This window comes from Trachurus trachurus (assembly GCF_905171665.1).
Source record: "Trachurus trachurus genome assembly, chromosome: 9".
Classification (NCBI taxonomy): Eukaryota; Metazoa; Chordata; class Actinopteri; order Carangiformes; family Carangidae; genus Trachurus; species Trachurus trachurus.
In genome coordinates, this window is record NC_139895.1 from 7,920,091 (window position 1) to 7,946,862 (window position 26,772).

At 41.6% G+C, this 26,772-nt stretch overlaps 1 protein-coding gene across 1 annotated transcript in view; it reads right to left on the bottom strand.

The window, feature by feature from the left end:
- fras1 (Fraser extracellular matrix complex subunit 1) overlaps nucleotides 1–26,772 on the bottom strand; it is a gene marked incomplete at its 5' end in the record, with an annotated part of 337,050 nt that overhangs the window by 168,965 nt on the left and 141,313 nt on the right. Inside the window, 4 exons of the mRNA XM_083979904.1 lie at nucleotides 1,050–1,190; nucleotides 1,581–1,721; nucleotides 5,035–5,178; nucleotides 21,241–21,387. Coding sequence (XP_083836030.1) covers nucleotides 1,050–1,190; nucleotides 1,581–1,721; nucleotides 5,035–5,178; nucleotides 21,241–21,387 — 573 coding nt within the window. The remainder of the gene's footprint in view (nucleotides 1–1,049; nucleotides 1,191–1,580; nucleotides 1,722–5,034; nucleotides 5,179–21,240; nucleotides 21,388–26,772) is intronic.

Genomic DNA, 26,772 nt, shown 5'->3' on the forward strand with positions numbered 1-26,772 from the left:
GACCGGATAACGTTACATAACATATACGATGTTACGGTGTGTGTGTTTGTGCAGTCTTAACTGTCATGAACAAAAGATTACGGGTTACGGAGCGCGTTTGTGTTGCGGTGTGCAGAGACGAGAGCGGCTTATAGTCCGAAGAGTATTGTTAGTCTAGTTTTAGTCAATGACTTTAATCTCTTTCTAGTAATGTAATTCTATTTAACCCAGTCAATATAGTGTAATTACCTATAGACAAAACCACATTTTTCTTTTAGTCAAACCCATTTCCCAATTCAAACATGGTTATCTAATTATTATTATATACTGTAATTGTTACTGTTGACGAAAGCAACACTACATCAAAGGTCAAAAGAGACAGCAGAGTAACAGTGCTGGGAAGTGATACAGCAGTTTTACAGTTTAAATCCTCTGCTATTAGAACTACGCGAGGTGCGACAAAAAACGATTGCATAATCCCGTTAAGGAACACCACATTCAGCCAGGCGGTATTCTCATTCAAAGCATCACATCGAATATTTGTCTTATTTCTTGTCAAAATGTCTCGTTTCTAGTCAAAACTTATCTCTTTCCACTTAAAATAAGACTCATCACCTAAAAATTTACTTGTTTTTAGATCATTTTCACTTGTTTCAAACAAATTTTCACTTGAAATAAGTAGAATCTGCCAGTGAAAGGAAGTTTTTTGTGCTTGTAATAAGAAAGAAAAACTTCGCCCCACTATCAGATTTTTTTTAAGTGAAAATATGCTTTAAAGAAGTAGGAAGTGTCTAAAAACAAGCTACTTTTTAATGTGATGAGTCTTATTTTAAGTATAATGAGATTTGTTTTGACTAGAAATAAGACAAATATTCTTGGTAAGATTTTGAGTTTTTGCAGTGTGTACAAACTGGCAGAGGGACAGTCGATGAAAACTAGATTTTTAAGCTAATTCGGGTGCATTTACATGTGTTTTTTATACAATGTTTATTAATGTGGATTGTTTCTTTTCAAATAAACTAAACTAAACTCATTTAAGGTGTTATGTATGTGTGTGTGGCCTCACTCACTGTGGCAGGTGTTGTCGTGCGGGTACAGCCCCTCCCCACAGGCCTCCACACACTGGCCCTGGTGGAGCAGGAGACCGGCTGGACACTGGGTGCACTGGGACACCGACGGGCCCCAACACAGGCTGCAGGAGCTGTGGCAGGCTGAGGAGGAGGAGGAGGAGGAGGAGGAGGAGAAGACGAAGATGAAGAGCAGCACAGTTGGTTTCACAGATGAATCATTATTTTTTCTTTGAGGAGCACACACACTGATCTGAAGTGGAAAATTGCTCATATTGTGTTCAGTGTTTTCACATGCTGATGAAAAAACGCTTCAAAACAAACTTTTTTTTGATTAGTTATTATTATTAACAAGAACATCAAAAGAAGAAGAAAATCTGCATTTCCATGGCAACTGAGCAGACTGGTGCTGCTCATCTCATTCTGCAGATTAGAGACCGAGAGCGCCGTGGTCAAAAGCTCCAGAGACCAGTGAGTGTAAGTGACCTTGAGTCTGGACAACGAACGCCGTGAGTGGCCGAAGAGTTGGCCTACCTCGGCATCTGTTGTGGCTGTCCAGGTAGTGCTGGTCCGGACATTGCGTAATACATTTCCCATGATGCAGCGCGGTCCCTGGAGGGCAGCTCATGCACTTGGGGTTGTCAGGGAAACAGGAGGCGCAGGAGGAATCGCAGGCTGTGAACCGCAGCATGTAAATGTTAATCACCTCCGGGTGGAGCGATAAAACACAGAACAGAGTTCAACTTCAATATTAACTAATTAATTAATTAGGACGGGGAAGGTGTGTATGTGTGTGTGAGATAGGTCCTGAACGTCACATTGTCTGTTAAAGGGATAGTTCAACATTTTGGCAAATTGGCCCATTGCCATAATCCCTATAGTCATAGCAGTAGGTTTGTTACCTTTAATTGTCGGTGCAAGCTATTTTTAGAATGGCGGAGCAGAGCCGCGAGCTGCTCAGAGCTACGCTACGGAGACTCATGGGATTCATTGGTTTCCCTCATCAAACTCATCAAATACACAATCCAACAACTCCACAACGCTCTGGTGGACAAGTTGTGACCTGCACATTCACCACGCTATGAGATAATAACAGAACGTTACCGTTACTGTTTTAGAGGTAAATTCATGCAAAACCGCTGATGCGCGTTGCCTTCAGGGACAGTTTTTCATCAAGCAGTCTCTGAATTTCCCTCTAAAACAACTCTGTCTCGTAACGTTCTGTTATTATCTCATAGCGTGGTGAATGTGCAGGTCACAACTTGTCCACCAGAGCGTTTTGGAGTTGTTGGATTGTGTATTTGATGAGTTTCATGAGGGATACCAAGAAATCCCATGAGCCTCCGTAGCGTAGCTCTGAGCAGCTCACGGCTCTGCTCCGCCGTTCTAAAAAATAGCTTGCACCGACAATTAAAGGTAACGAACCTACTGCTAAAACTATAGGGATTATGGCAATGGGCCAATTTGCCAAAATGTTGAACTGTCCCTTTAATAATTCTGAAAAATGTCAGAAGTCAAATATGTCCAAAAAGATAAACTTAGCTAAAGGCTACATTCCCAGTGTGTGTGTGTGTGTGTGTGTGTGTGTGTGTGTGTGCTGTCCCATGCTGACATGACATTTTGACATGTGAACATGCTCAAACAGATCTGTCATTCCCTCCACACAGAGGCTAAGACCAGTAGGAGGGATTTCCTACGGCACGCCGGAGGGGACAAAAAGAAAAGAGAAAAAAAAAGGAAACCTCTCAAATGAAGCAGCTGGAAACCCCTCAGGAGGAAAATTGAGAAGTTAAAATCCTCTCAGCTTCCCTCTCTCTCTCCAGATGTTGACATTTAAAAAGAAGAAAAAAAAAACAGACCTCAAAGCCCAAACTGGCAACTTCTAATGTATCTGACCTTTCTGCAGAAAGTTACCCGGGTTTTGACATTTTCCTTTAAAGGTGGTCTGAGCTGCAGGAGGAGAAGAGGAGAAGTCCCCCCCTCCCTCTCTCCCTCCCTCCCTCCTCAGCCCCTTCAGGTGCTTTTAACCAAAAGAACGAGCTCGTCTTCGTGCGTCCTGAGTTCACCGTCGCCCTGAGGGACGCCTGCACCGCGCTCCTCTTCCTCATCTTACCACGCAAAAATAGAAACCATCCATATTCATATCAACAGGATCTCTTTCTTCTGAGTCTCTGAATGCTCATTAGTGGAAGAAGAGAGAGAGAACGGCTTAATTATATATATTTTAATTGTTTGTTTGCTAACTCTGGCTACTGCTGACTTATCATTCTGGCACCACCACACGCTGTGGAAACTGGCAAGAGGTTTAAATTAAAAAAAAAAAAAAAAAAACACAAAACAAGCCCAAACAAACCTTCACCTCCAGTTCACCACTAACAATAAACCTCTACTTGTCTCAGAAGCTGCTGCTCTCTGTTCACTCTGACATTGCACTGGTCTTTTTGAATATCAGATGTTTTTTTTTCCCCTCTTCCATGCATCTTGGGACATTTTTTTTATTATTATTTTATCGGAATAAACAACAAATTTTGACAAAATGTGCTGTAACTGTCTTCATTTCTGTTTTTCAGAATCAGTTTGGCTGTTTTTTATTTTTTTATTTTGAGCCATTTCTTCATCTTGGTCTTTTAAAAGACGCTGTAGCTACGGTGAGCATTGCACGTTAGTGAGTTTTACACCATCTTCCTGTGTGATATTTCACAATAAAAGCCCTATTAAGAAATGTATGGAGACTAAACAAAGGAAGTGTTGACGGCATAATGCAGTAAATTCAGAGGTGGCAAAAGTACTCATGTTCTGTACTTAAGTAGAAGTACAGATACATGTGTAAAAAATTACTCTGGTAAAAGTAGAAGTACTGATTCAACTCCTTTACTCAAGTAAAAGTAAGAAAGTACAGGCTCTGAAATGTACTTTCAAAGTAAAAGTAAAAAGTAAAAATGAATTTTTGCCGTTAATGAAACCTACATAATTTGATAATTTTGTTAAACAAAAAAAGTTCAGACAGAATAATCAAGATTGAACTGACCAGAGATCAGTGTTTCCCAACGTTTGGGCCGCCACAGACTCTCACTAAATAATAATAATAATAATTTTTAAACAGCGTTTCACCACCTCTCATCTCTGCCCGTCAGTCCACCTGCCGTCTCTGTTGCGTGCGGTCGCACCCACGTACACGTACGCACACACACACACACGCGCACACGCGCGCGCACATACACACAGACACGGGCACATGGACAGGTTGCTTTTGCCCCTCGTAAACGGTAAATGCGCTGATTGTACAGTGTTCAACCCCCCCCCCCCCCCCAGATAGTCCGACCACCATTGCTTCCTTACTCCATGCAAGCTGCCTCCATGTTGCAGTACAAGTTGGTAACATGGTTCTCTCTCTCTACCGCCCCCCCTCCCTCCTCCCTCCCTCTTCTTCTCCCTCTTTCCCTCTCTAGTTCACGTCTTTTACCGGTGCTTTTACGTCGTGTCAAAAAAAAAAAAAGTAACGAGCCTGTTTTTACAATGTAAGGAGTAGAAAGTACATATTTTTGCGTATAAATGTAGGGAGTAAAAGTAAAAAGTCGTCAGAAAAATAAATACTCAAGTAAAGTACAGATACCTGAAAAATCTACTTAAGTACTTGCCACCTCTGAGTAAATTTAAAAACAACATTCAAGAGTGAATCAATCAAAACCATCAAAATGTGTCCTCTTATTAATAAGATGAGACCAATTTCCCATTAAAACATACAGGATTGGGAAAAATACTAATTAGCCTAGTTTAGCTTCTGCATTTTGCTCAATAATGATGGCTCCAGTCACTACTTTAGTAAAATGATAAATGTCTGTAAACGTCAATTTTATCGTTTTAAGTATCCCCTGCAATTCCACTGAGAACCACTAGGGGTGCAAGAAACACTGGCTTAGACAATAAAAACAAAAGCCCTCCTGTCTTTATTTTTTCTTGTTGCTGTGAGGTGTCGTGTTCATTTTACCGTAGCAGGCGCCGTCTTGAGCGTAGAAACCTCCGCCGCAGTCCGGGACACACTCCCCGTCTTTGAGCAAGGCAGCCGGGTCTGAACACGACACACACTCCTGTGGGCTCGGCCCGCGGCAGTCTGAGCACGACACGTCACAGTCTGGAGGAAAGATCAGAAAACACACCACGTGAACAAAATTCACGGTCGTTTAGATACAACAGGTTAAACGACGCTTGTTTTAATTAAAGGAAATCTAGATTTGATTTGATGTTTTTGGATAATTTGGAGTAAATTACATAATTACTGAACTTACTCAATGTACTTTAAAGACACACCGAACACAAAAGAGATCATGAGGGTTATAAAATACAAACGAGAGGCTGGTTTTGTGTGTATTTGTGTGTGTGCGTGTGTCTGTGTAGGTTTGAGCTGGAGACAAAGAGACAGAGAGAAACACACAGACACACAGTATCTGATAATTAACCAGTGAATCAATCCTGTTTTGTTGATGGAAATACATGGAACAACATGTTGTGCTACACCTGCACATTCGTCCCTCTGTGTGTGTGTGTTAGGGTGTGGGTGTGTGCGTCCATGTTGTGAACAAATACAGGCTCCAGGAATTTAATTCAGCACCAACTGGTATGATCACCGTGATTTCCCAGTGGCCCACACACTGAAGCCAGATGCCACAGCAAGTGCTACAGACAAACAAACCAATACACAAATACACAAACACACACACACAAAATACGGAGAAGAGACAAAAACAAACTGGAGGGAAAACGCCAGCGGAGGAGCAGCGACGGCTCTGACTCACACTCTGACAACACCGGTTACTCCACGACAACGACGCTCATTCACAAGCATCATAAACCTTTTCACTCTGGTCACGTTTACACATAGTTGGATATCTACACAAATAACAGTGTTCACACCTGACTGGCTACTGTTTTTTGTGTAAGGAGGAGAAGCATACAGCCATGTCAACCAGTCACTTCCTGTTCCTTCTGGGATGGCACAAGGTTCGTTCATCACATGATGCTACGTGATGCTGATGCATTTTCTGTCACATACCGGTACATATTTGTGACCAGCGTTGTGTGAATGTGAACTGAACGTACTGTATTTCCGCTTCATGAACGTTACTGTGAACGCGTTCATTCTGGCGTTTGTGAACGGTGCTCTCTCACAGTATGACTTAATTGAAGAGTGTGCCAGATTTCCATAGAGCCTTCCAAGCAAAACCCAGCTAAACACACTGTAAACAGGCGGAAAAACCACCCAATCTGGCAACACCTATCATTTGCATCAGCAGCGCATGGAAGAGGCGGAGTGATACAGCGCGTCGCTGAGCCTGTCTGTTTGTGTGGAGGAATACTGACCCAGTTGGTTAGTAAAAGATAAACGTCCAAGTAATTTGACATATTTGAGAATTTTATTAAATAGTAACGCAGTAGTTACTTCTCCTGGTAATTACTTTATTTCATCAAGTTGTAACTCAGTTACTTTTTGTGGAAAGTAACTAGTAACTAATTGCTGTCTATGGAGGCAAAAGTTTTGAAAAATAATAGCTTGCAGCAACATATTGATAAAAAAAAAAAGAAAAGAAAAAAGAACTAGTTCAGTTTTGAAACCGTGAACTTAGTTAAAATTTTGAACAATGAATTATGAACTGAACTAGTTCATTTTAAAATGTGTGAACTGAACTTTGAACTAGTTCATTTAGAAAGTGAACTTTCCCAACACTGTCTGTGACGCTCTGAAGCCTAAAACAGAGTTTTTCCAAATCTCCGCTGTGGCAGGAGGTTTCCATTAATCTGTGTATGACCCAGTCTGCACAGCAGAAGCTGCTGCCGCATTAACTGAGTGATTTCAATGTTTTTCCATATTCCATGTTGTTATCTGTTTTTTTCCAATCCTTGCAGCACTATGCACTTTTTATTATTTGTACTGTTTTTTTATGTACTGCTGCACTATGTTGTGGCTGGTGACATGTTGATGTTTTGATGTTGTCTTTTGTCTACGTTTGTGATGCCTGCTGCAAATTAAATTTCCCTAGGGATACAAATACAACTGAACTGAACTGAACTAAAACTGAACTGAACTGTTTTCTTGTCTGTATACAACATCTATTGCAGGTTTGCCCGTCCTGGGTTGCTCGCCCTGAGCTTTCTCCTGTTTCTTTTTCTCCCTGTTAAAAGAGTTTTCTAGGAGTTTTTCCTCAGTCGATGTGAGGGTCAGAGGTCAGAGGATGTTGTTATGATGCTGTGTAAAGCCCTTTGAGACAGACTGTTGGTAAAAATGGGCCATACAAATAAACTTGCCTTTCCTTTAACTACTGAACTTGTATTTATAAACGGGGCCTTAGAGAAACCTGGACGATCTACAAAGTTGAGACAGAGATACGTAGGTGAACATGGGTGAAGCACTTGGCGGTCAAAAGGTTCAAGAGCGAAAGCAGAGAAATGAAGGATAATTGAAAGTTTCCGTGCTGAGCGAGGAAGTGAAATGAGAGGAACACCGGGGGGGGGGACGTTCACCACAGGGGAGGGCAATTAATCTAATCAGCAGCGTTTAGGAAGCGCTGATGGAAATCTTCGCTCCGTTAACGGGGGAGAGACGCCATAAGAAGTTAATCAAATACGTTCTTTTGCGAGAAGTTGTCGGAGAAGCAGCGTGAGATAAATCTTCTGATCCTTTCTGCTCTTTGATGCAGGTTTCTTTCTTTTTTTCCTCAGGTAGAGAAGCTGCTGCTGCCTTCATGTCTCCATCACTGCTGCTTCATCCGCCTCTTTATCACCCGGAAAACACACACTCCCCACCAGGAACACTCACTCCTCTTCCTGTTTTAATCAGATCTACACACACACGTACACACACACAGTTCCTCTCTGTTATCACACACACACTTACATCCAACACGATTGTGTCATCGGAGGCTTATTAAATAAATCTTAATTTCCAATCCGTGCTGTGTTTACACACTTTGTTGTCTCTGAATTTCTCATGTGCAATTAACCTGCGTCTCTTTCTCTCATTAAATATTCAACATGTTTTCAGACCTGTTTGTTGTAAGTCTTTTATTCTGGCGGGACGGCTCATCAAACATTCAAACCAAAATTCAATCAAATGTGAAGTGTGAAGTTTGGGCCACATGGCGTCGAGGAAATTATGCAAATTTAAGGTACTGTAACACTTTACTTGAAGGTATTGTGTCATAAACATTATGTCAATGTCATAACGTTGTCATTCGGTTAATCCTAACCCTGCAAAAACCGAATGACACTTAATATATAATGACCACGTTATGACGTACCTTCAAGTAAAGTGTTACCTTTAATTTGTATAATTTATTCAACGCCATGTGGCCCAAACTTCACAGCACATTTCATTGAATTGTGGTTTCAATGTTTGATGAGCCGTCCCGCCAGAATAAAAGACTTAAAACAAACAGGTCTAAAAACATGTTGAATATTTAAAGGGACAGCGAGGAGTTTCTCCATCGGCAGAACGAAAAATTCCGCGACAATAAAAAAGTCTCACGTTAATGTAGATGAATCTACGCTACCCACACTTGTTAATGGGCCAATTTTCTATAAATATATCGTTTTGTCTCTATCGTTATTTTGTTATTATTAGTGGTGGCGGAGATGCTGGGCGAGCCGACCAGCGTTTCCTTACTTTCGGTTTCGTGGCGAGTCATGAGAATAACGCCGCCGAATCACCGTTTATGGTCGGAACTACGACGGTATCTGAACCTCTTTGAACCTCTGACTTTAATTCTTGATGAATGAAAACATGAGTCTGTCTTGCGCCGGTCAAATAATTTTACGGTGCGCGCGGAGGCTCATAAATGTAGTGTGAAAACGCTTCGCTTTTCCAAAACTCCTCGTTGTCCCTTTAATGAGAGAAAGAGACGCAGGTTAAAACATTTGAGGCAGGAAATGGGCCGTGCAGTAACAGAATCTTGATTCACATTTGATCAACTCTGCCTCGTTTCATAGTTTGAACAGAGTTTCGGGAGCCGGCCGCATCGCGTTGGACAGACCTCATTTGCTCCAATTTTTCCCTGTTAAAAGGGTTTTCCATGGAGTTCTTCCTCAGTCGATGTGAGGGTCTAAGGGCAGAGGATGTTGTTATGAAGCCATGTAAAGCCCTTTGAGACAAACTGTTTGTAAAAACGGGCTATACAAATAAAATTGCCTTGCCTTGCATAAAGTAAAGTCGAGTCTACTTTATGCAAAGGGGGGGGGGGCAACCGCCATTCTGACATCCCACCAATCTGACATGAGCCTGAAATTGTCTTAATGGAAACACTTAATTTTCTATAAAACGTCCCGTCATTCCGACCATTTTTGCCTCCTATGGTCGGAATGACGGTATTTCTTTCTTTTTTAAAAACATCCTGCCTTATGACAATTCCTTAAAATAGCGTATTTTTTCCCCAAAAAGATTTTGCACTGGTTGGGTTTAGGCAATGATGAAAGGAGTTGGTTAAGTTTAGTAAAAAGACCAAGTAGACAGGCCAGATAGATAAGAGAGAGTCCGGAAGTAGAGAGTCCAGATAAGTAGGAGGGAATGAATGAATGGGATCCGTAAAATGAGAGGAATTCAGGAGTTGGTGTGTCTGCACCATGACTCCAAACACTCAGTCACTGTGAGCGGCGGCTCCGTACAACGTCCTAACATCTATATTCTGTAAGCATAGAAAGAAAACTGGCTGAACCTTCAACTTTACACTTTTCAGTTCCCTTGAAGAAAGAGGAGAGAGGAGGCGACTTCCAAAAGATCCAGGTTGGTCCGACTTAAATTTCAGATATATTTCCCATTATTCAAATTTCAAAGTTCTCTTACCTTCCTAGTGACACGGTTTAATTTGGGTTTTGTTTATCTCGTCCACACAGATTGTGCTTTTTTTTCTTCTTCTTAAGAGTTTGTACAGTTTCCATTTCTGTCCCTCACATGCACTCGTCTTCAGTAGAAAAAGAGCTAAATTAAATATGAGTTAAAGATTGTTGTCGAAAAATGGAGATTTGTGTGTTTTCAGTCTGGATGTGTTGCACTGTTTGTGTCAGTTTTGTTGCATTTTGCGTTACCTTATTCATCATGTGTGCCAAATAGAAATGAAATCTGCCCCTCCTTGTGTCTCGTTCTCTCTCAACTTGACTTCACTTTTCAATCTCTCTTCATTTTCAGTGAAAAATTACCACCAACCAGCAGCCAAATCCACTTCCTCTCCGTTTTTTTTTTCCCACTGTGGGCGGATAAATCATAAGTCTTTTTTTCTATCAGCAGGGGATTTAAATCACTGACACCAGCTGATTTAAAGGACCACACTTGGTGGTTTTTGCATGTTTTAGCCCATTAACTGCAAATCATGTACGCGTTTTTTTTTTATAAGCGAGGATAAGATTTGGAAATGTACCAACTCTTTTTAGATTGATTTTTCTATCTTCCCGAACAGCCAGCGCTCTCGGCTCATGTGTCTACATGATATGAAGATTAATTTGAAGAGATGCTTCTTAAAGGTCCAATAATGTGAGAAGTCAGATTCCCCATGTCTGTTTTGATTATAGATTATAGCTGTAGGTTCTGAATTAATACTGTGAAACTATCAAAGTATTAGAAAAATAAACCTTAAAACCAGCGACTTTGTGATGTCACAACAAATTACTCTCACCTGGATCCACTATCCGAATCACACTGGATTTGTTGGTGTTTAATTCTGAAATCTGCTCTATTTTTAATTAATCATTCAGTCAGCCAATCAGAAGAAAGGCCCAGAGCCTCCTCTCCTCTGATTGGCTAAAAGTAAATTTAGAGTGTTTTTTTTTTATGGATCAACATTTCAAAAATAAAACACATGAGAAGGGTAAAAAGTTTTCAGAGCAGCAACGCTAGAAAAGTCCCTGTAAGTGAAAAATTAAATGCAAGTGCAGCAAATGTTCTCCGTGAACGCTCCCGTCAAGTCTCAAGTCTCAGGGAGTTAATTTTGGTTTTGCGCTGACGTGCCCGCGAGGTGAGAAATCAATCAAAAAAAAGCAAAACATTTTTTTATAATAAGCTCTGAATTATAGATACTACGTGACTTGAAGGTTACAGTACAGTAGACGCCTGAAACATGCAACAGCAGAGCGGACTTCCTGTTAGTGGTGGTGGGACAGCTAGCGTTTAAGTGGCGGGACGTCCCGAGTGAAACTTGAGGGACTGGAAGCCATCGCCCACGGTGACAGGTTGATTGACAGGTGAAACAGTTTCCTGGCCCACTGTTCAATATTTTAGTCTCCGCCAGCTCTTTCTCTTTCCTTCCTATCATCTCTCTGTCTATCTTTCTATCTCTCGCTCTCTCTCTCTGTTTCTGAAGATGTGCATCCCTCTGTTCCCATGATGCTCTCTGTCTGTCTCTCTCTCTCTCTCTCAGCCCTCTGGCCTCTCTCTTGAGCTTCAACACTAGATTTCTTGTCATCTGTCTTTCTCTTTCTGTGCTTGTTTGTCTCTGTTTACACCCATGTTCAATTTTTAACGTCCCTCTTTCTAGTCTTCTTTTTCTTTTTTCTTTTTCTTCTCCTCCTCCCACTTTCTTCCTCTTCTTCCTCTTCCAGAGATAATCTAGAGTATATCTAGTCGATTCCTCGGCTGCACCTCTGCAGCGACTTGAACAAAATTTAACAAACAAAATCCACTCGGACTCTTCTTTTCTTTTCTTCTTGCAAATGAAGCAAAAACATAGAAAGCATCTAACCAGCATTTAGCAAAAGATGTGACTCCTACATTTCTACCACTGGGTCACACACACACGGTCACACACACACAACCTCTCCAAAACGGTTATATCCAACAAGGGGATTACACGTCCTTTACCTTGGCCCTCACAGGAGAGCAATTTATTTTCTCTGTGCAGCCCGGAGCGCTAAGTTATCAGCAAATGTAATCCTAGCAGACCAGTTGCCAAAAAAAAAAAAACCTTCTCTGCATAAAACAGGCGAGGTGGAGGTGGAGACAAATGCACAGTCACACGACGACGGTGTGGCGGATAATCTTAGCTCGCCGTTCCTTCTGGGACGAACCGAGAGAGACGCAGCAATTAAACTGAGCACGGGGGGGAAAGAGAAAGAGAGGGGCTTTTATTTTGGAATCTAGATTCATAGATTCAGTATCAGGTTTTTCCAGCCAATAAAGCGGAAAAAAAACTTCGAAGGGACCGAACTTAAAGGTATAATGTGTAGGAATTCCCCCCATCTAGCGGTGCGGTTGCATATCTGAACGTATTCTTGATGTTGCATTCACGTGAAATCTGGCAGATGTCAGACAGACAACAGACGCTGCATGTAACAGGATAAACAAGCGTCTATGTAAACAAGTGGTCCGCCAGCACGAGGCAAAACAATACAGGCGTGACAATATGTTGTCATGGTGATGATGATGGTGAAAATGACATCCAGTTGGTTTGCCGACGGCCGTCTGCCTGACTGCACCTGAATGCATCATCAGTGCCTCCGTCCTTCCTCACACTACACAGTGGTGACAGTTTTAACAGGCCGAGCCCACAGCTCCGCTGAGTTTCCGTGGTTACCTACGGTCACGCTGCCACTGAACGTAAAAAATGGCGATGCAACATGGCCGCCTCGGTTCTGTGCGTCGCCCACTTATGTATTTGTAACGACTTGTAACAACTCATTCTAAGGTACGAGAAAGCTTTCATTTGTATGCGGGTGTGATTCCACTTCAGTGAAATACGTATTTATGAAAGACAGATTTGATTCTTGCTAATAAAAAGCCAAATAAGTTACATACTGGGGCTGTAACTCTCCAAACATTTCCTCTGCGGTGTGAAGCCAAACTGCAGAATTAGCTCAGGAAACCGGAAAACACAGAAACTGTACAGTCGTCACAGTTCCATGAATGAAACTGGGATGTAAAATTGAAATAACACGTGGGTGGGTGGTGGTGGTGGTGGGGGGGTCACGAGGTGAACACATACGCTGGGTGAGCCAGTCAAGACGGCATCGATTCGATCTCTCCCACCTTTCCTGAGATTTCACAAGCAGAGAGAGCCGTGAAAATCACACCCGACAGAAATAACCACTGATGTCAAAGGTGTTTTCTAAAAAAGAAGCAAACCGACCATGACGGCTCCGACACAAGTGAACATGAGAGGGTTATGCAGAGGTCAGAAACAACAGTTAAAGCAGATATCAGCTTCACGGCCGTTTCGGCTAATGCTGCGTTCAAGGCAGGCTTTTGAAACCGTAAGTTACAGCTTCAAGTCACAACTACGACTTGGTAGCGTTCCAGGTAACCCGTAGCTCGTGTTTTTACCATCCTGTTGTCTGTGAAAGTTCCCTATAACGGCCACTCGTAACTTCCGACCCGTGAACTCGTACCAGATCGAACTGGTATGACTTCACAGGAAGGAAAAACACAAAGTACGAGTTTCTTTGAACGCACCATGAGTTAGCAGCCCCCGCCCTTGTCAGGCATCAATTGGTCCTCGTGCTACGTCACCACATTCACGCGCATCCCTTGGCTGCACACACAGCCCTTCATGCCGTTCTCTCTCCTCATTGGATAACACTTGTATCCCACAAGGAAAATTTTCTCCTCGGGTTACAGCAGAGCAGAGTGACGGAGAGACTCGTGTTTAGGCTGAAATACTTCATGTAAGTGATTGCTGACGGAAAATAGGACTATTTAGGACTTATATTAACAAAAACATTCCACTGATATCTGCTTTAAGTTGAATCACGAATGAAAATAGCGACAGACTTTGCTTGGAAGCCGCCGACAACAACAGCAACAACATCAACAACAGCAGCAGCGTTTATTTCCAGAGACGAACTGAGTAAAGTAGCGTTTCTATAAAAAGAACAGCCGTCCTCCAGTGATCTCCACGTTATGAATGAATCTCACTGCCGTTCCAAAGATCTGTCGTTCTCTCAGGCTTACAAAAAAAAAAAAAAAAAAAAAAAAGTCAGACAAATTAATTCAAAAGGCTGGTAAACTGAATATAGGTCAGTTTTGGTTCTATTGAGTCCCTTTGGAATAAATCAAAGAGCTGCAGCAGCGACGGCCTGAGTCTGACTATCACACACTGTGATGTTGCAGGGAAGCGACTCCCTGCAGGTCGGATCTGGAGCTGTTGTCTTCACAAGGACAGTGTGAGGTCACCGTGACCCAAATCTAGTCAATTCAAAAAGAACTTTATATCATAAATGTTCACTTGTGTCACAGAGACTTTTATAGTATCAGCTCCAACAGGTGGATCAACCTATTCCATGATGCATTGCATGTTGATAAAGCAAACAAACAAAGCTAAAAGTTGTGTTTCAAGCTACTGGTGCAACTGTTGAGAAACTCTTAAAGGGATAGTTCAACATTTTGGCAAATTGGCCCATTGCCCACAATCCCTGTAGTCATAGCAGTAGGTTTGTTACCTTTAGTTGTTGGTGCAAGCTATTTTTAGAACGGCGGAGCAGAGCTGTGAGCTGCTCAAAGCTACGCTACGGAGGCTAATGGGATTTCTTGGTTTCCCTCATCAAACTCATCAAATACACAATCCAAGAGTTGTTTTCGAGGTAAATTCATGCAAAACCACTGATGTGCGTTCCCGTCGGGGGCAGTTTTTCAGCAAGCAGTCTCTGTATTTCCCTCTAAAACAACTCTGTCTGGTAACGTTGTGTTATTATCTCATAGCGTGGTGAATGTGCAGGTCACAACTTGTCCACCAGAGCGTTTTGGAGTTACAATTACGACTTTTTTCTTGTAAATGTGTGGCTTTATTTTCAAGAAATTGCCATTTTTCCCGTTAATTTACAACTTTTTCCTCATAAAATTGCCTCTTTATTCTCGTAAAATTGTGACTTTATTCTTGTAATATTATGACTTTATTCTCGTAAAACTATGAATTTATTCTCAAAGTCTGTGAAACATTATTTTTCTCAATGTGGCTCTTATAAAGACCTTGAAACCCTAAACACTTTCTATAAATGGGAGATGGAAACTGCTGTGGACTGTTTTTGACGTGACCAGGATGGATGAGCATGTGTTTGTGTGGCTTTTGACACTGACTGGAGACAATAACAACTGTGTTTTGAAACAGACAAATCACTAACAAAGTCTTTACTCTGTTTTTTTGACTTCCACAAACATCCAGTGTGGAGCTGTATGAACAGTATGAGCAACGAGCCTGAACCATCCTGATCTCACTGAGCCGTTGGGGGAGAAGTGAGAAAGAAACAAGTCGGAGAGGACAAACAGCTCTCTCTCTCCTTCCAATAACTATTAACCAGCTGACTGTGGATGCATGCATGGGCAGAGACACACACACACACACACACACACACACACAGAGCAACGAACCCCCAGGGAGTCCTGCAGCGACACACCAGGCTCTGGGTGGTCCTGGTCGTCTGCCAAGAAGCATTACAATCCTCCATAAACGCCTCGCAGCAGCTCCTCACAAACACCTCACGCACTCACTGACACCTCCTCCCATCACCTCCCACCTCCTCCTCCTCCTTCTTCTCTCTATCCTTCCTGTGATTCTCTTCCTCCGTAAACAATAGGAGCTGGAATAAGGAGCTGGTTCAGACTAAATCCTCCCCTAATAGCCGCGGCCTGAGTGAGCAGAGCAGCACCCTCTGATTTCCAGCGCTGCCGCCTCAGGAGACGCTGGTCAGGGGGGAGAAAACAAAACAAAACAAAACAAAACAAAGCAAAGGTTTATGCTCTTATTAAAGCTGGTTATGTGTTAAAAGTAAACGCTCTGCTGCCTGACTGGGACACACACACACAGACGCACACACACAGAGAGAGAGAGAGTTGATGTTTTGGATTTGTTAGGACAGACAGATGCAGGATAAGAGCCTGACAGGGGAGTCGCACAACGTCACGCACCGCAGCCGCCATCGCTGTGTTCGATTTGACTTTTGGCTGTACAATATTATAGATAAATACAGCTACATCTGCAGTATTAATGCAGTATAGATGCTGGATTAATGAATGAGCAGGGGAGTTTCTTCAGTGGACGCCACCGAGGCCTGAAGCATCCAGCATCCAGCAGCAGAGCAGGACAGAGGCAGCATAAATGTATGAAGAGGGATTTCTACAGCACTGTATTATATTACATTACATGGAGCTGGATGGATGGATGGATGGATGGATGGAAGGAGGCAGGATAACACAAATTGGCCCATTGCCATAATCCCTATAGTCATAGCAGTAGGTTTGTTACCGTTAATTGTCGGTGCAAGCTATTTTTAGAACGGCGGAGCAGAGCCGCAAGCTGCTCAGAGCTACGCTACGGAGGCTAATGGGATTTCTTGGTTTCCCTCATCAAACTCATCAAATACACAATCCAACAACTCCAAAACTCTCTGGTGGACAAGTTGTGACCTGCACATTCACCACGCTATGAGATAATAACAGAACGTTACCAGACAGAGTTGTTTTAGAGGTAAATTCATGCAAAACAGCTGATGTATGTTGTCTTCAGGGACAGTTTTTCATCAAGCAGTCTCTGCATTTCCCTCTAAAACAACTCTGTCTGGTAACGTCCTGTTATTATCTCATAGCGTGGTGAATGTGCAGGTCACAACTTGTCCACCAGAGCGTTTTGGAGTTGTTGGATTGTGTATTTGATGAGTTTGATGCAAGAAATCCCATGAGCCTCCGTAGCGTAGCTCTGAGCAGCTCACGGCTCTGCTCCACCGTTCTAAAAATAGCTTGCACCGACAATTAAAGGTAACAAACCTACTGCCATGACTATAGGGATTATGGCAATGGGCCAATTTGCCAAAATGTTGAATTTATCCCTTTAAGGTGTGAAATTGAGCTGCAGTGTCGACCACACCGTAATCGCATCACGGTTCTTCTCCTCTCTCTCTCTCTCTCTCTCTCTCTCTCTTCATCTGTCTATCATCCTGCCAACCCCCCCAGCAGTCACAGCAGGTCTTCTCTACTTGATGGAGCCGCTCAGTCAAACTGCTCAGAGTACTGTATATTAGCGTTCCCCTCGGGGTTCAGCTCAGCTCGGCTCAGCTCGGCTTCAGTCATTGGTCCAGAGGCTCTGGTTGCACCGAGGCCTCTGAGGCAGAGCGGTGCTGGTGGTGGAGCAACAGTCGATGTCGACAGCTCTTGTTGTTGCATCCATCCTTTATTGGCACTTTGCACAGCGGGGGTCCAGTCTTTGCTCTCGCTTCTCATCCACCGTTAAGCCTCCTCCCTCCCTCCCGCCTGCCTGCGCTGGTTGAGCTCATTTCAACGCCCCACGACAATCACCTCCAGTACATAACGAGGGCCGATTATACTGAAGCCCTTTGAGAATTAACCGGCCAATAGTTGAGCCGACAGACGACGATGTTAACACTTATATTTTCACTAATAAAGTGCAGGGAATATGACTCGGTTTTACTTAGAAATTACATCCTTGTGCCGTTATTTATCCAGTAGGGGCGCGTCGAAGTTTGATTCATAAAAACTTCATGGTTTGAAATGATGCAGGAAAGAAAATGTGAATACGTTAGAACTCACATCAATTCACATGCTGACTGCACCACACTGTTCTCCCTTCAGTTTATATCTTTATAACACGTGTTTGAACTATATTTAAGCGATCAAAAGCAGCTATTTGTTTTATTTATCCATTGATTTACGAATGAAAAATGTAGAAATTAAATCAGCCGATATATCCGTTATTTGGAATTTGGAATTCTTTATTCCGGAAAAAATTAAATAAGTCTATATTTCAAGCTTGTTTTGTAGCGGAAGCTTCTCGAAGCTCCTCTTCCCGGGTTGTCCAAATTTGGATGAACTGGGAAGAGGACAGACTCTGGTTCGTCCAAATTTGACGAACCGGGAAGAGAAGCTTCCGCTACAAACAAGCTTGAAAAATAGACTTATTTAATTTTTTTCGGGACAATTTCGCATTTCGGGGCTTCAATACAAGTCGGACATTACATACGAGCAGCATGGAGGTATTTGGATGTTTTTTGGTGTGTCTCTTTGTTACGAAGACAGTTGGTATCCATTTGCAACCGTTATATTGACATGCACTGCTACGCCGAGACCCCCTGTAACTCAGAGAAGCCACGGATAACTCTGAAACTTCTCCCAGCCCTTAGTCGACATGAGGGTGAGTAGATAATGAGTGAAATTTCAATTTTAGGTGAACTATCCCTTTAATATCAACATCGGCATCTGCCCCCCGCCCCAAAAAAAATCGGTTTGGCCCTTTATACCTATATAAAACGTCAATTTCCTCCAATTTACAGATGCACCTGATCACTGTTTATTATTGAAATATGACTGTGATTATACTGCAACTCTTCGCTCTGAATCAGGCTGAGAAATAAATAATGCATAAAAGTCAAATGGCAACAGGTGTTTGCCACAATAGTCTGATTGCTCTGCTGATTCCTGAGCACAAACCATTTACAAAGCAAAACTCATGACTCATAACAACATGTGCCGGCTGAAAAACGAAGCTTAAAATATATTCATGTTTTTTTTTTCTCTTTTTTTTTTTTAAAGTCTGAGTCACGTATCGCTGTTTTCTGTGAATGTTTGAGCTGTGCATGACCTGATTAGTACATTGAGCCTCCATGCATGAGGTAAATTTATAATATTCATATTTTCCTCCAAACACTCTTTCATATTCAAAAGAATAACTGGGTGTAACAATACAAGAATACAGCACTTATCAAACTTAAAGGGTTTTATTTCCTACCAGACACTTCCTGTGCTGTTTTGTTTTTTCTCCTATGGGTGTGAAGTGATTGACTGGAGAGCACGGTGTAATATTAACACACACTCACTCAGCTCTGAACGAGTGAATTAACAATAAAACAGAAAAGTTTGTTGGAAAGAAAAAAAAAAGTAATTTTCAAGTCAATTTAATTTTCAATTACAAATCCATTTTCAGGCACTAACTGGTTTCTCTAATGTTCTTATTTTGAAAGAGTCAGATCAGAAACATCAAGCAGAGCAACATGAATGAGAGCCACAAATATTTAATTATTCGCCCTTTTTTTTCTTTCTCTCTTTACTTTGACTAAATCTTGACAGACTTTTTGTCCTTTGCTTCAAAAAGGGCACCAACACCAACTTCAAGAACTTTTCCAAACAACCCCACCGTCCCTCGGGGGAGACAGAGAGTTCAGAGCTGCAGCAACGGTTCAGAGGAAATGTCACAATAAGAGCGACTCCTCCAACCTGCACATCTGCCTCCAAACAACCACCTTCTTATAGGCTTTTTAAAAAATATATATATTTTTTTAACAGTGACTGAGGGGAAAAGCACAATACTGAAGCAATAATACTTCAATTCCCTGAGGGAGCTTCGTGAAATATTCAGTCAGAACATCCTCTCTGAGTTATCCTCATAACCAACCCAGTGGAAATAAGTCACCCAGAGTTCATCCCAGGGCCCTGAAACACGGAGCGGCACCGAGCTGTGGAGTCCCACTGTGGGAACGCCACTCGTTGCCCCGGCGCCAGCGGCCAGATGATCGCTGCTATTAAGTCAATGTCAGAATCTGAGTCTATGTCTTTTGGTTTTTTTCCCCCCCTGTAATACAAAAATATATTTTCTAAGCTTTAATCCTGTATCCACATGTTAAAGGGATAGTTCAACATTTTGGCAAATTGGCCCATTGCCATAATCCCTATAGTCACAGCAGTAGGTTCGTTACCTTTAATTGTCGGTGCAAGCTGTTTTTAGAACGGCGGAGCAGAGCCACAGAGCTACGCTATGGAGGCTAATGGGATTTCTTGGTTTCCCTCATCAAACTCATCAAATACACAATCCAACAACTCCGAAATGCTCTGGTGGACAAGTTGTGACCTGCACATTCACCACGCTAGAGAGAGATCAATAAGATAATAGATAATAACGGGAAGTTGTGAGACAGAGTTGTTCTAAAAATAGCTTGCACCGACAATTAAAGGTAACAAACCTACTGCTAAAACTATAGGGATTATGGCAATGGGCCAATTTGCCAAAATGTTGAACTATCCCTTTAACTGTTGTAACTGAGGTCCGAGGACCTTCATGTCCACTACTGTAGATAATCACACATACATATAAAGATATCCAGGCTAAAACAACTGAGTTTCCTCACTTTCCAATGGATGAGTGTCGTTTCCTTCACTGTGAGACATTCTCATCCAATCAAACGCTGCAAAATTTAGCTTTATGACTTGTGCCAGTCTGTGTTGTAAATAAATACAGAATTGCAACGAGGTTGCCCTGCACGCTCCACCATCTGGTCTATTGATACTGAATAGTTTCATTGAGACCAGGTGTGTTTTGAGCACTTCCTGTTCCATTTGGAGGCAGATAATAAAAAGCCTGAGAGTCCAAAAAAAGAAAGAAAGAAAACCTTCCTGTAAAACAAATTTAGATGTTTGATGACTCATCCTGCACTTGTCCTAATTTTGCATCCAATTAAAATCAGTTTCTACAATGTTTACGTTCCTGCTCCATCTTGGTGCTGTATCTACAGTACCAGCTATAGTTTGAGACTCCGATGAGGCCGTTAGCATCACTGCTACGTTCAGCTATCGGCTCAAACATTATACAGTCTCACTCCAGAAACGTCTTCATCCATCATCCATACAGTCTTATCATCTATGAATGAATGAATAGCATCATCATCTACCACGCTATTGGCTGCTGTAGATGTCAAACAAACAAAACACAAAAGTAATTTGCAGACATGGAGCGTCGAAACCCAGAGAAAAGGACAAGGAGAGAAGAGGACGGCAGGAAAAAGACAGAAGACATCAGACGAAGAGGAGAGAGGAGGAGGAGGTGAATCTGCAGAAAGAAATAAGCCTCTCCATATGTCGCCATGCACATCGGCCAGTCTGCCGCCTGTCTGCTGCCAACCTGGCGGATGACTGAGCGTTTCAGTTTGTGTGATTAAGGAACATCCGAATCATAGATTGACTGGGAAAGATTTAACTTGTCATCATAAATATTCTGCAAATGATATAAAAACATGGATAAATATGTACCCGTGTCATGTATATATGCATATGGAAATCTAATTCAGCTTGACCCAGAGAAATTCAGACAGATGAGAGATTCACCTGCAGCTTGTTACTGCTGCTGATCCGGAGCCAAATAAAAGAAACACAACACAACTTTTGGCTCAAGTTGTTTGTTTTGTTTTGTTTTGCCGTAATAAATCCCATGACATCTTGTGTGTTACTCACGGCGACAGTGTGTGTGGTCGTGCCGGTAGGAGCCGGGCGGACAGGAAGCCAGGCAGCAGCCGCTGTCGGCGCTCAGCAGGGGCAGCTGGGAGCCGCAGGACTGGCACTCCCACCTGCTGGAACAGGTGGCGCAGGATGACTGGCAGGCTGGAGGGGGGAGGAGAGGAGAAGAGAAGCCGGACGGTCAGTCGGTCACATCAAACACTCACTCACTCACTTCCTGGTCCGCTCTGAGCTTTTAGAGCCTCGGCCGCAATCTGAAGGAACCTGTGTGGTTCATCAAAGGTGAAACTTTTCTACTAGGGGTGGGAGAAAAAATCGATTCACATAAGTATCGCAAACAATTTTTATTTTTATTTTATGTTGTGCAATGTGCATTTGTTAGCCTTTTTTTACATACAGAGAGTCGAGGTTTTGAAAAGGGTTTAAGTATACAGGGAAAGAGACGGAAACTGAAATGTCTGAAAAGTCTTAGTGTGACCGTTAAAGGACCACAGACTTGGAATGAGGTTGAGAGCACGATAAAAGAGTCTGCATCTCTGTCTATCTTTAAAAAGAGAGTAAAACAAAAACTGCTGCTGAAATATGTTTAAATCAAGCTCGGTTTGCTGTTTTTTTTGTTTCATGTACCTGTACCTGATGAGTTGTTATTGTGTTAAACCATATACTCTTTGTACTTATGGAATTACTTTAGATGGTTAGGGTTAGGTTTAGGGATGTGCACGGGTACCCGAGTACCCGGGTACCCGAGTAGGTAATCTGCTACTCGGTTATGAATTTATTATCCGGTTAACCTAGGATTAAAAAAACGGCACGTTAGAGCGCAGTCTAGTGTCGGATCAAACTACATTATCATGCGTGGTTCAGCTTTTTGTAGTGTTAAACAGTTTCGGATCAAGCAACGTGATTTTCTGCTGTGTAAAAGCGTTTTTGGATCGAGCCTCGGACTTTCAAACCTTTTACAATAATCTGTGGTGATTCCCTCGCCGTAAACCGTCGGGAGGGAGACGACAGGTGTCATCAAGTCTGTTAGAAAATCTGCTTTCAGTTTACAAACATTCTGAAACATTCCCAGTTATTTCCTGAAACGATGCGAGGCAGAGAGGACCGAAGGCACCAACATGTAGTGTGGACTAATAAATAAGCACCGCTAATGATTTAAAAAAAGAAAAAAAAGTTTTCTCCTCCTCCTCCGAGGCAGCCGCGGCATAAATGCGCTGCGCTCAGCGCTCAGAGCGCATGCAGCGCCTTTATTCCCCGGCATAAAGATGCACATCTGCCCCATATGTGCATCTTAAACTCCAGTCTCTACTCTTATTATCCACCTGATATTTAGTCTGACGACGCTGTGTGTCAGTGATGTGACTGTCTGACGGACAGAGCGCATTTATGCACCGGCTGCGCTCTGTCCATCAGACATGACGTAATTTTTTTTTTTTTATTACAGTAATCGGTTACCCGGGTAACACCAGGTTAGGTTACTCGATTAGGAAATTATTCGAAATGCCCATCCCTAGTTAGGTTAGATTTTAGGTAGAAATAGGAATTGTATTTCATAATATACTGTATTGCTGTTTTGATATCTCTGGGTCCCCATTTACTCAATTTCCCTACAGGGACAAATAAATTACTTTATTATTATTATTTATAAGCTACAGAAGCTTATGGGGTTTCCCTTTTTACAAGATCACGTCTGCTGTATATTATAAATGAATGAATGAATTATGAATGAAAAATGATTTATAAAATAAAAACGAACATTGAACCTAAACTCAAAGTCTCTGAGTAGTAGCCTATCCCAGAGGAAAACTTAACACACATACACACATTTGAACCTGTTTCTTTGTGCAAATATTCAAAAAAATATGATAAAAAAAGAGAAGAAAAGAAAGAAAAAAGAAGACGTGACTTGAGTGAAGGCTGGATAAATATTCTCGTCATGACTAACAGAGCAGCTAATTACCCCCCCGGGACAATAAAGACGCATCATCTACCCTCTCTCTGTAATTACATCATGGCCGCTTCCCCTTCTCTGTCAACACACACCATCTGATAGTTTTATCTTCTCTCTGTGTCTCTCTCTCATGTGTTTATGTTTCGTGCTTCCTGATGAGGAGATGCAGGTTTGCAGGTTGACGACGTGTTGGAGGAAGCCAAACTTTACAAAACACAAAAGCTGAAAAAAAAAAAAAAACATTCAGCATCTCGTCTGTATCGTCAAATCTGACGGTTGAGTTTCTCATGTTAAAACTTTTTTTGCTTTTTAAAAACTGGATTAAACCTGTTTTATCTGCACCTGCTGCAACTTTGAGAGAAAATCAAGCTTTCACCGAGTTGAAAACGGAGAAATCTAAATAAAATGTTAAATAAAACACTACATTTTAATTAAATACATGAGTTTGGCAGGGAGGCACTGATGCAGTCTAATCTACTTACAGACATTTCCATAAACATAATCATGAACCCAGTGAACATGGAGACGGGACAGAACGTGTAATGAGGAGACTTCCAGCTGGTTTTTTCTGAAGATTACAGAATATAAAGTGACTAAATCTCCTCCTCTTAAAAGCTCTCAGCAGCCTCCCACTCAGCGACGGGGGAAGAGATTTCAGCGACGCCTCGTTGAGATGAAGATGGCGGCGACGATAGGGAGGAAGATCACGGACGGATCGGATTAGGGAGAAGACGGAAAGACTCGAGGTGACATCAGGAGGAAGTGTGCAGAAAGATGAACAACATCTGGATGGAGAGGGGAGACGATAAGAGCCGGAGCTAAATTATATCTGAATATATAATCGTAATCATTCCCATTGACCAATACTCTCTGCACCTGGGCAGATTCCAGCTGTGTCCAGATGTGCAGGTGGCATCTGGCTCTTGGACAGTCCTGCTGCCGTAAACGGGCCAGATTTGAGCCGTGATTGTAAATACTGTATTGAGTGTGTGTATTTGAATTTGAATTTATTAAAGCAGTGGTTCTCAAACTTTTTCACATCAAGGACCCCTAAAATGACACAAATTAGACCAGAGACCGACAAAATTTTGAAATACACTACACTACAAATATTTGGTCCAAGACTAAAGAACATTACTTTTTTAGTCAAAGTACGTTCAAATTAGGGCCAATGGCGTGAATTTTTGGAAATATTGTAGAGAAATTGGTACAATTTCTCCAAAAACGTTGAAACATTTCTAGAAAGAAGTGGTAAAAAAAATTCTCCCCCCAAAATTTTTTTTTAAAAAAGTGGTAAGATTTCAAAAAAGAAAAGAAAAAAAAACTGTTAAAAATTTTCTAGAAAAAAAAATTGTAAAATTTCTAAAAAAAAATAATAATAATAATAAAAAGAAAATCCTAGAAAAAGTGGTAAAATGTTTAAAAAAAAATTATCAAAAAAAAGTTTAAAGATCCCAGTGATAAAATTTCAAGAAAAAGTTGCTCACCTACTCCCGCTACCCACATAAGTCTAACATACAGAATAGAGATATTGAATAACAAGGATCAATGATGTGAACATAAAAACATAGTAGGAATAACCAAAATGGAGAAAGAAAGAATACAAAAATAATTAATTAATTAATTAATTAGAAACATGAGCAATTTGTTTTAAGATAGGAGTATAGTGACATCCTGAAACAATGAAAAGAGGTAACAGAATGCAAAGAAGGAGGGAGGTCATTTCAATCCGATGGGGCTTTATATTGGAATGACCTTTTACCAACCTGTTTCAAGAATCTAGGAACAAAGAAAAAAGGGAGGTTCATATGTCTAAGTGAGTATATGGCGAATCGTATGGAATCATACGTTCTTTTAAATATGGAGAACAATGGAGATAAACACATTTGAAAAGAAAATGAAGCCAATGAGATTGCCTTCTTGATTTTGGTTGTAATCAGTTCAATGAATCACACATAAGACAATGATCTCAAAACAAATCTACATAAGGAATTAACTAATAAAGTCAGAGATTTAAGATGAGTGTCTGAAGTGTTTTGATGAACAATATCAGCATAGTCAACAAGTTTTAGTGTCAGTTGTGATATTAACCTGTGTGTATGTGCTTTACCCTTCAGTGTGGTTTGAGCTGATCATGGTTGTAAATGTGATCAGTATTGGAAGTTTCTAATTAACATGGAGAGCAATTATCAAAAAGCTCATCAACACAGAATCAATAATAAACATCCTGTGATCAAAAAAATGATTAATTGACTGAGTTGTCATGGAAATTGACCTCATGCAGAGTTAAAATCTCCCCAGTCGGCGTTTTGTTATTGCTGCAGGAGACGTCTTCAAAACAAAACAAGGTTTAATGAGAGTTTGTTGAAGAGAGTTGAGATGGAAAACATATTAAACCGTCTTCTTGAAAGTTGAACATAATTGTTACATAATGTGGTTATCTGTACCAGTCTAATATCTACTAGCTTTATTCTATTGTGCCGTTGCTGAGGAAGCATCAAAGCTATTTTCAGACTTCCTGGTTAAGTAATATTATCATAACACTGAGTTAAGATGAACACATATAGTCCACACATCCGAGCTTCACATTTCTATAAGTACAAGTGTGGAAACAATGTTAAGGATTCAGCTATAGGCTTCAGAGTTAATACCTTTATCTGTGTCTGTGATGGCCTTTTTACTGCGTGTGTGTGGGCATTTGGTGTTTACTGGCTTCATGAATGACTGTGGGCAGCGAACGCCCGGCTCAGAAGGAGAGAGAGAGAGGGTCGATGGGACGGGGGAATTGAATGCAGTGAAATGCTTAAGGAGATTACGGCTGTGGAGGGTCAGAGCCCGGTCAAGGTGCCACAGCTGGGTCAACAGACCAGATCGCAAACGGGAAAAGTAATACAACTACTACTACACACAAATACAAAGAGGAAAACTCATGTGTAAGAGAGACGTACAGGTGGACGCAGGATCAATCCAGATGTTGCACTCTTGAACTTCAATGCGTGCGTGCAGAGCGGCGCTGCTGCACTTTGACTTTCCCAAATCTTTCCTTTTATAAGTTCATTTTCTATATATCTATTCTTATTTTATAGAAAGTTGTACAAGTTGGCAGGTAATGGTGGGATTTGGGTAAAGGAGGGAACAAAAAGTGCAGTGTACAGTAAAGGACACTGAGTGACTATTGTGTTCCTGCAGTGGGTCGTTATAAACATGTAGAGACTTTGGTGTATTGGTAAATGCATTGGGATTGATCAGTGGCTGTGTTTATCATAAAGTTTATTCTGTGCATTGACTGTTCTGTTGACTAAACTAAGACTATTTGAAGATGGTGTCCAGGTTTACATTCACTCCAGAGTAAAAGTAATATTTATTTGCTCCTGATATTATTGTTAAAGCAGAAGTGAGTGATCCGGTCGTTTTCGCTAATGCTGCGTTCCAGGCAGGCTTTTGAAATCGTAAATTACAGCTTCAAGTCACAACTTACGACTTTGTAGTGTTCCAGGCAACCCACTCGTGTTTTTCCGACCTGTTTTACCGGTGAAAGTCACTATAACGGCCACTCGTAACTTCCGACCCGTGAACTC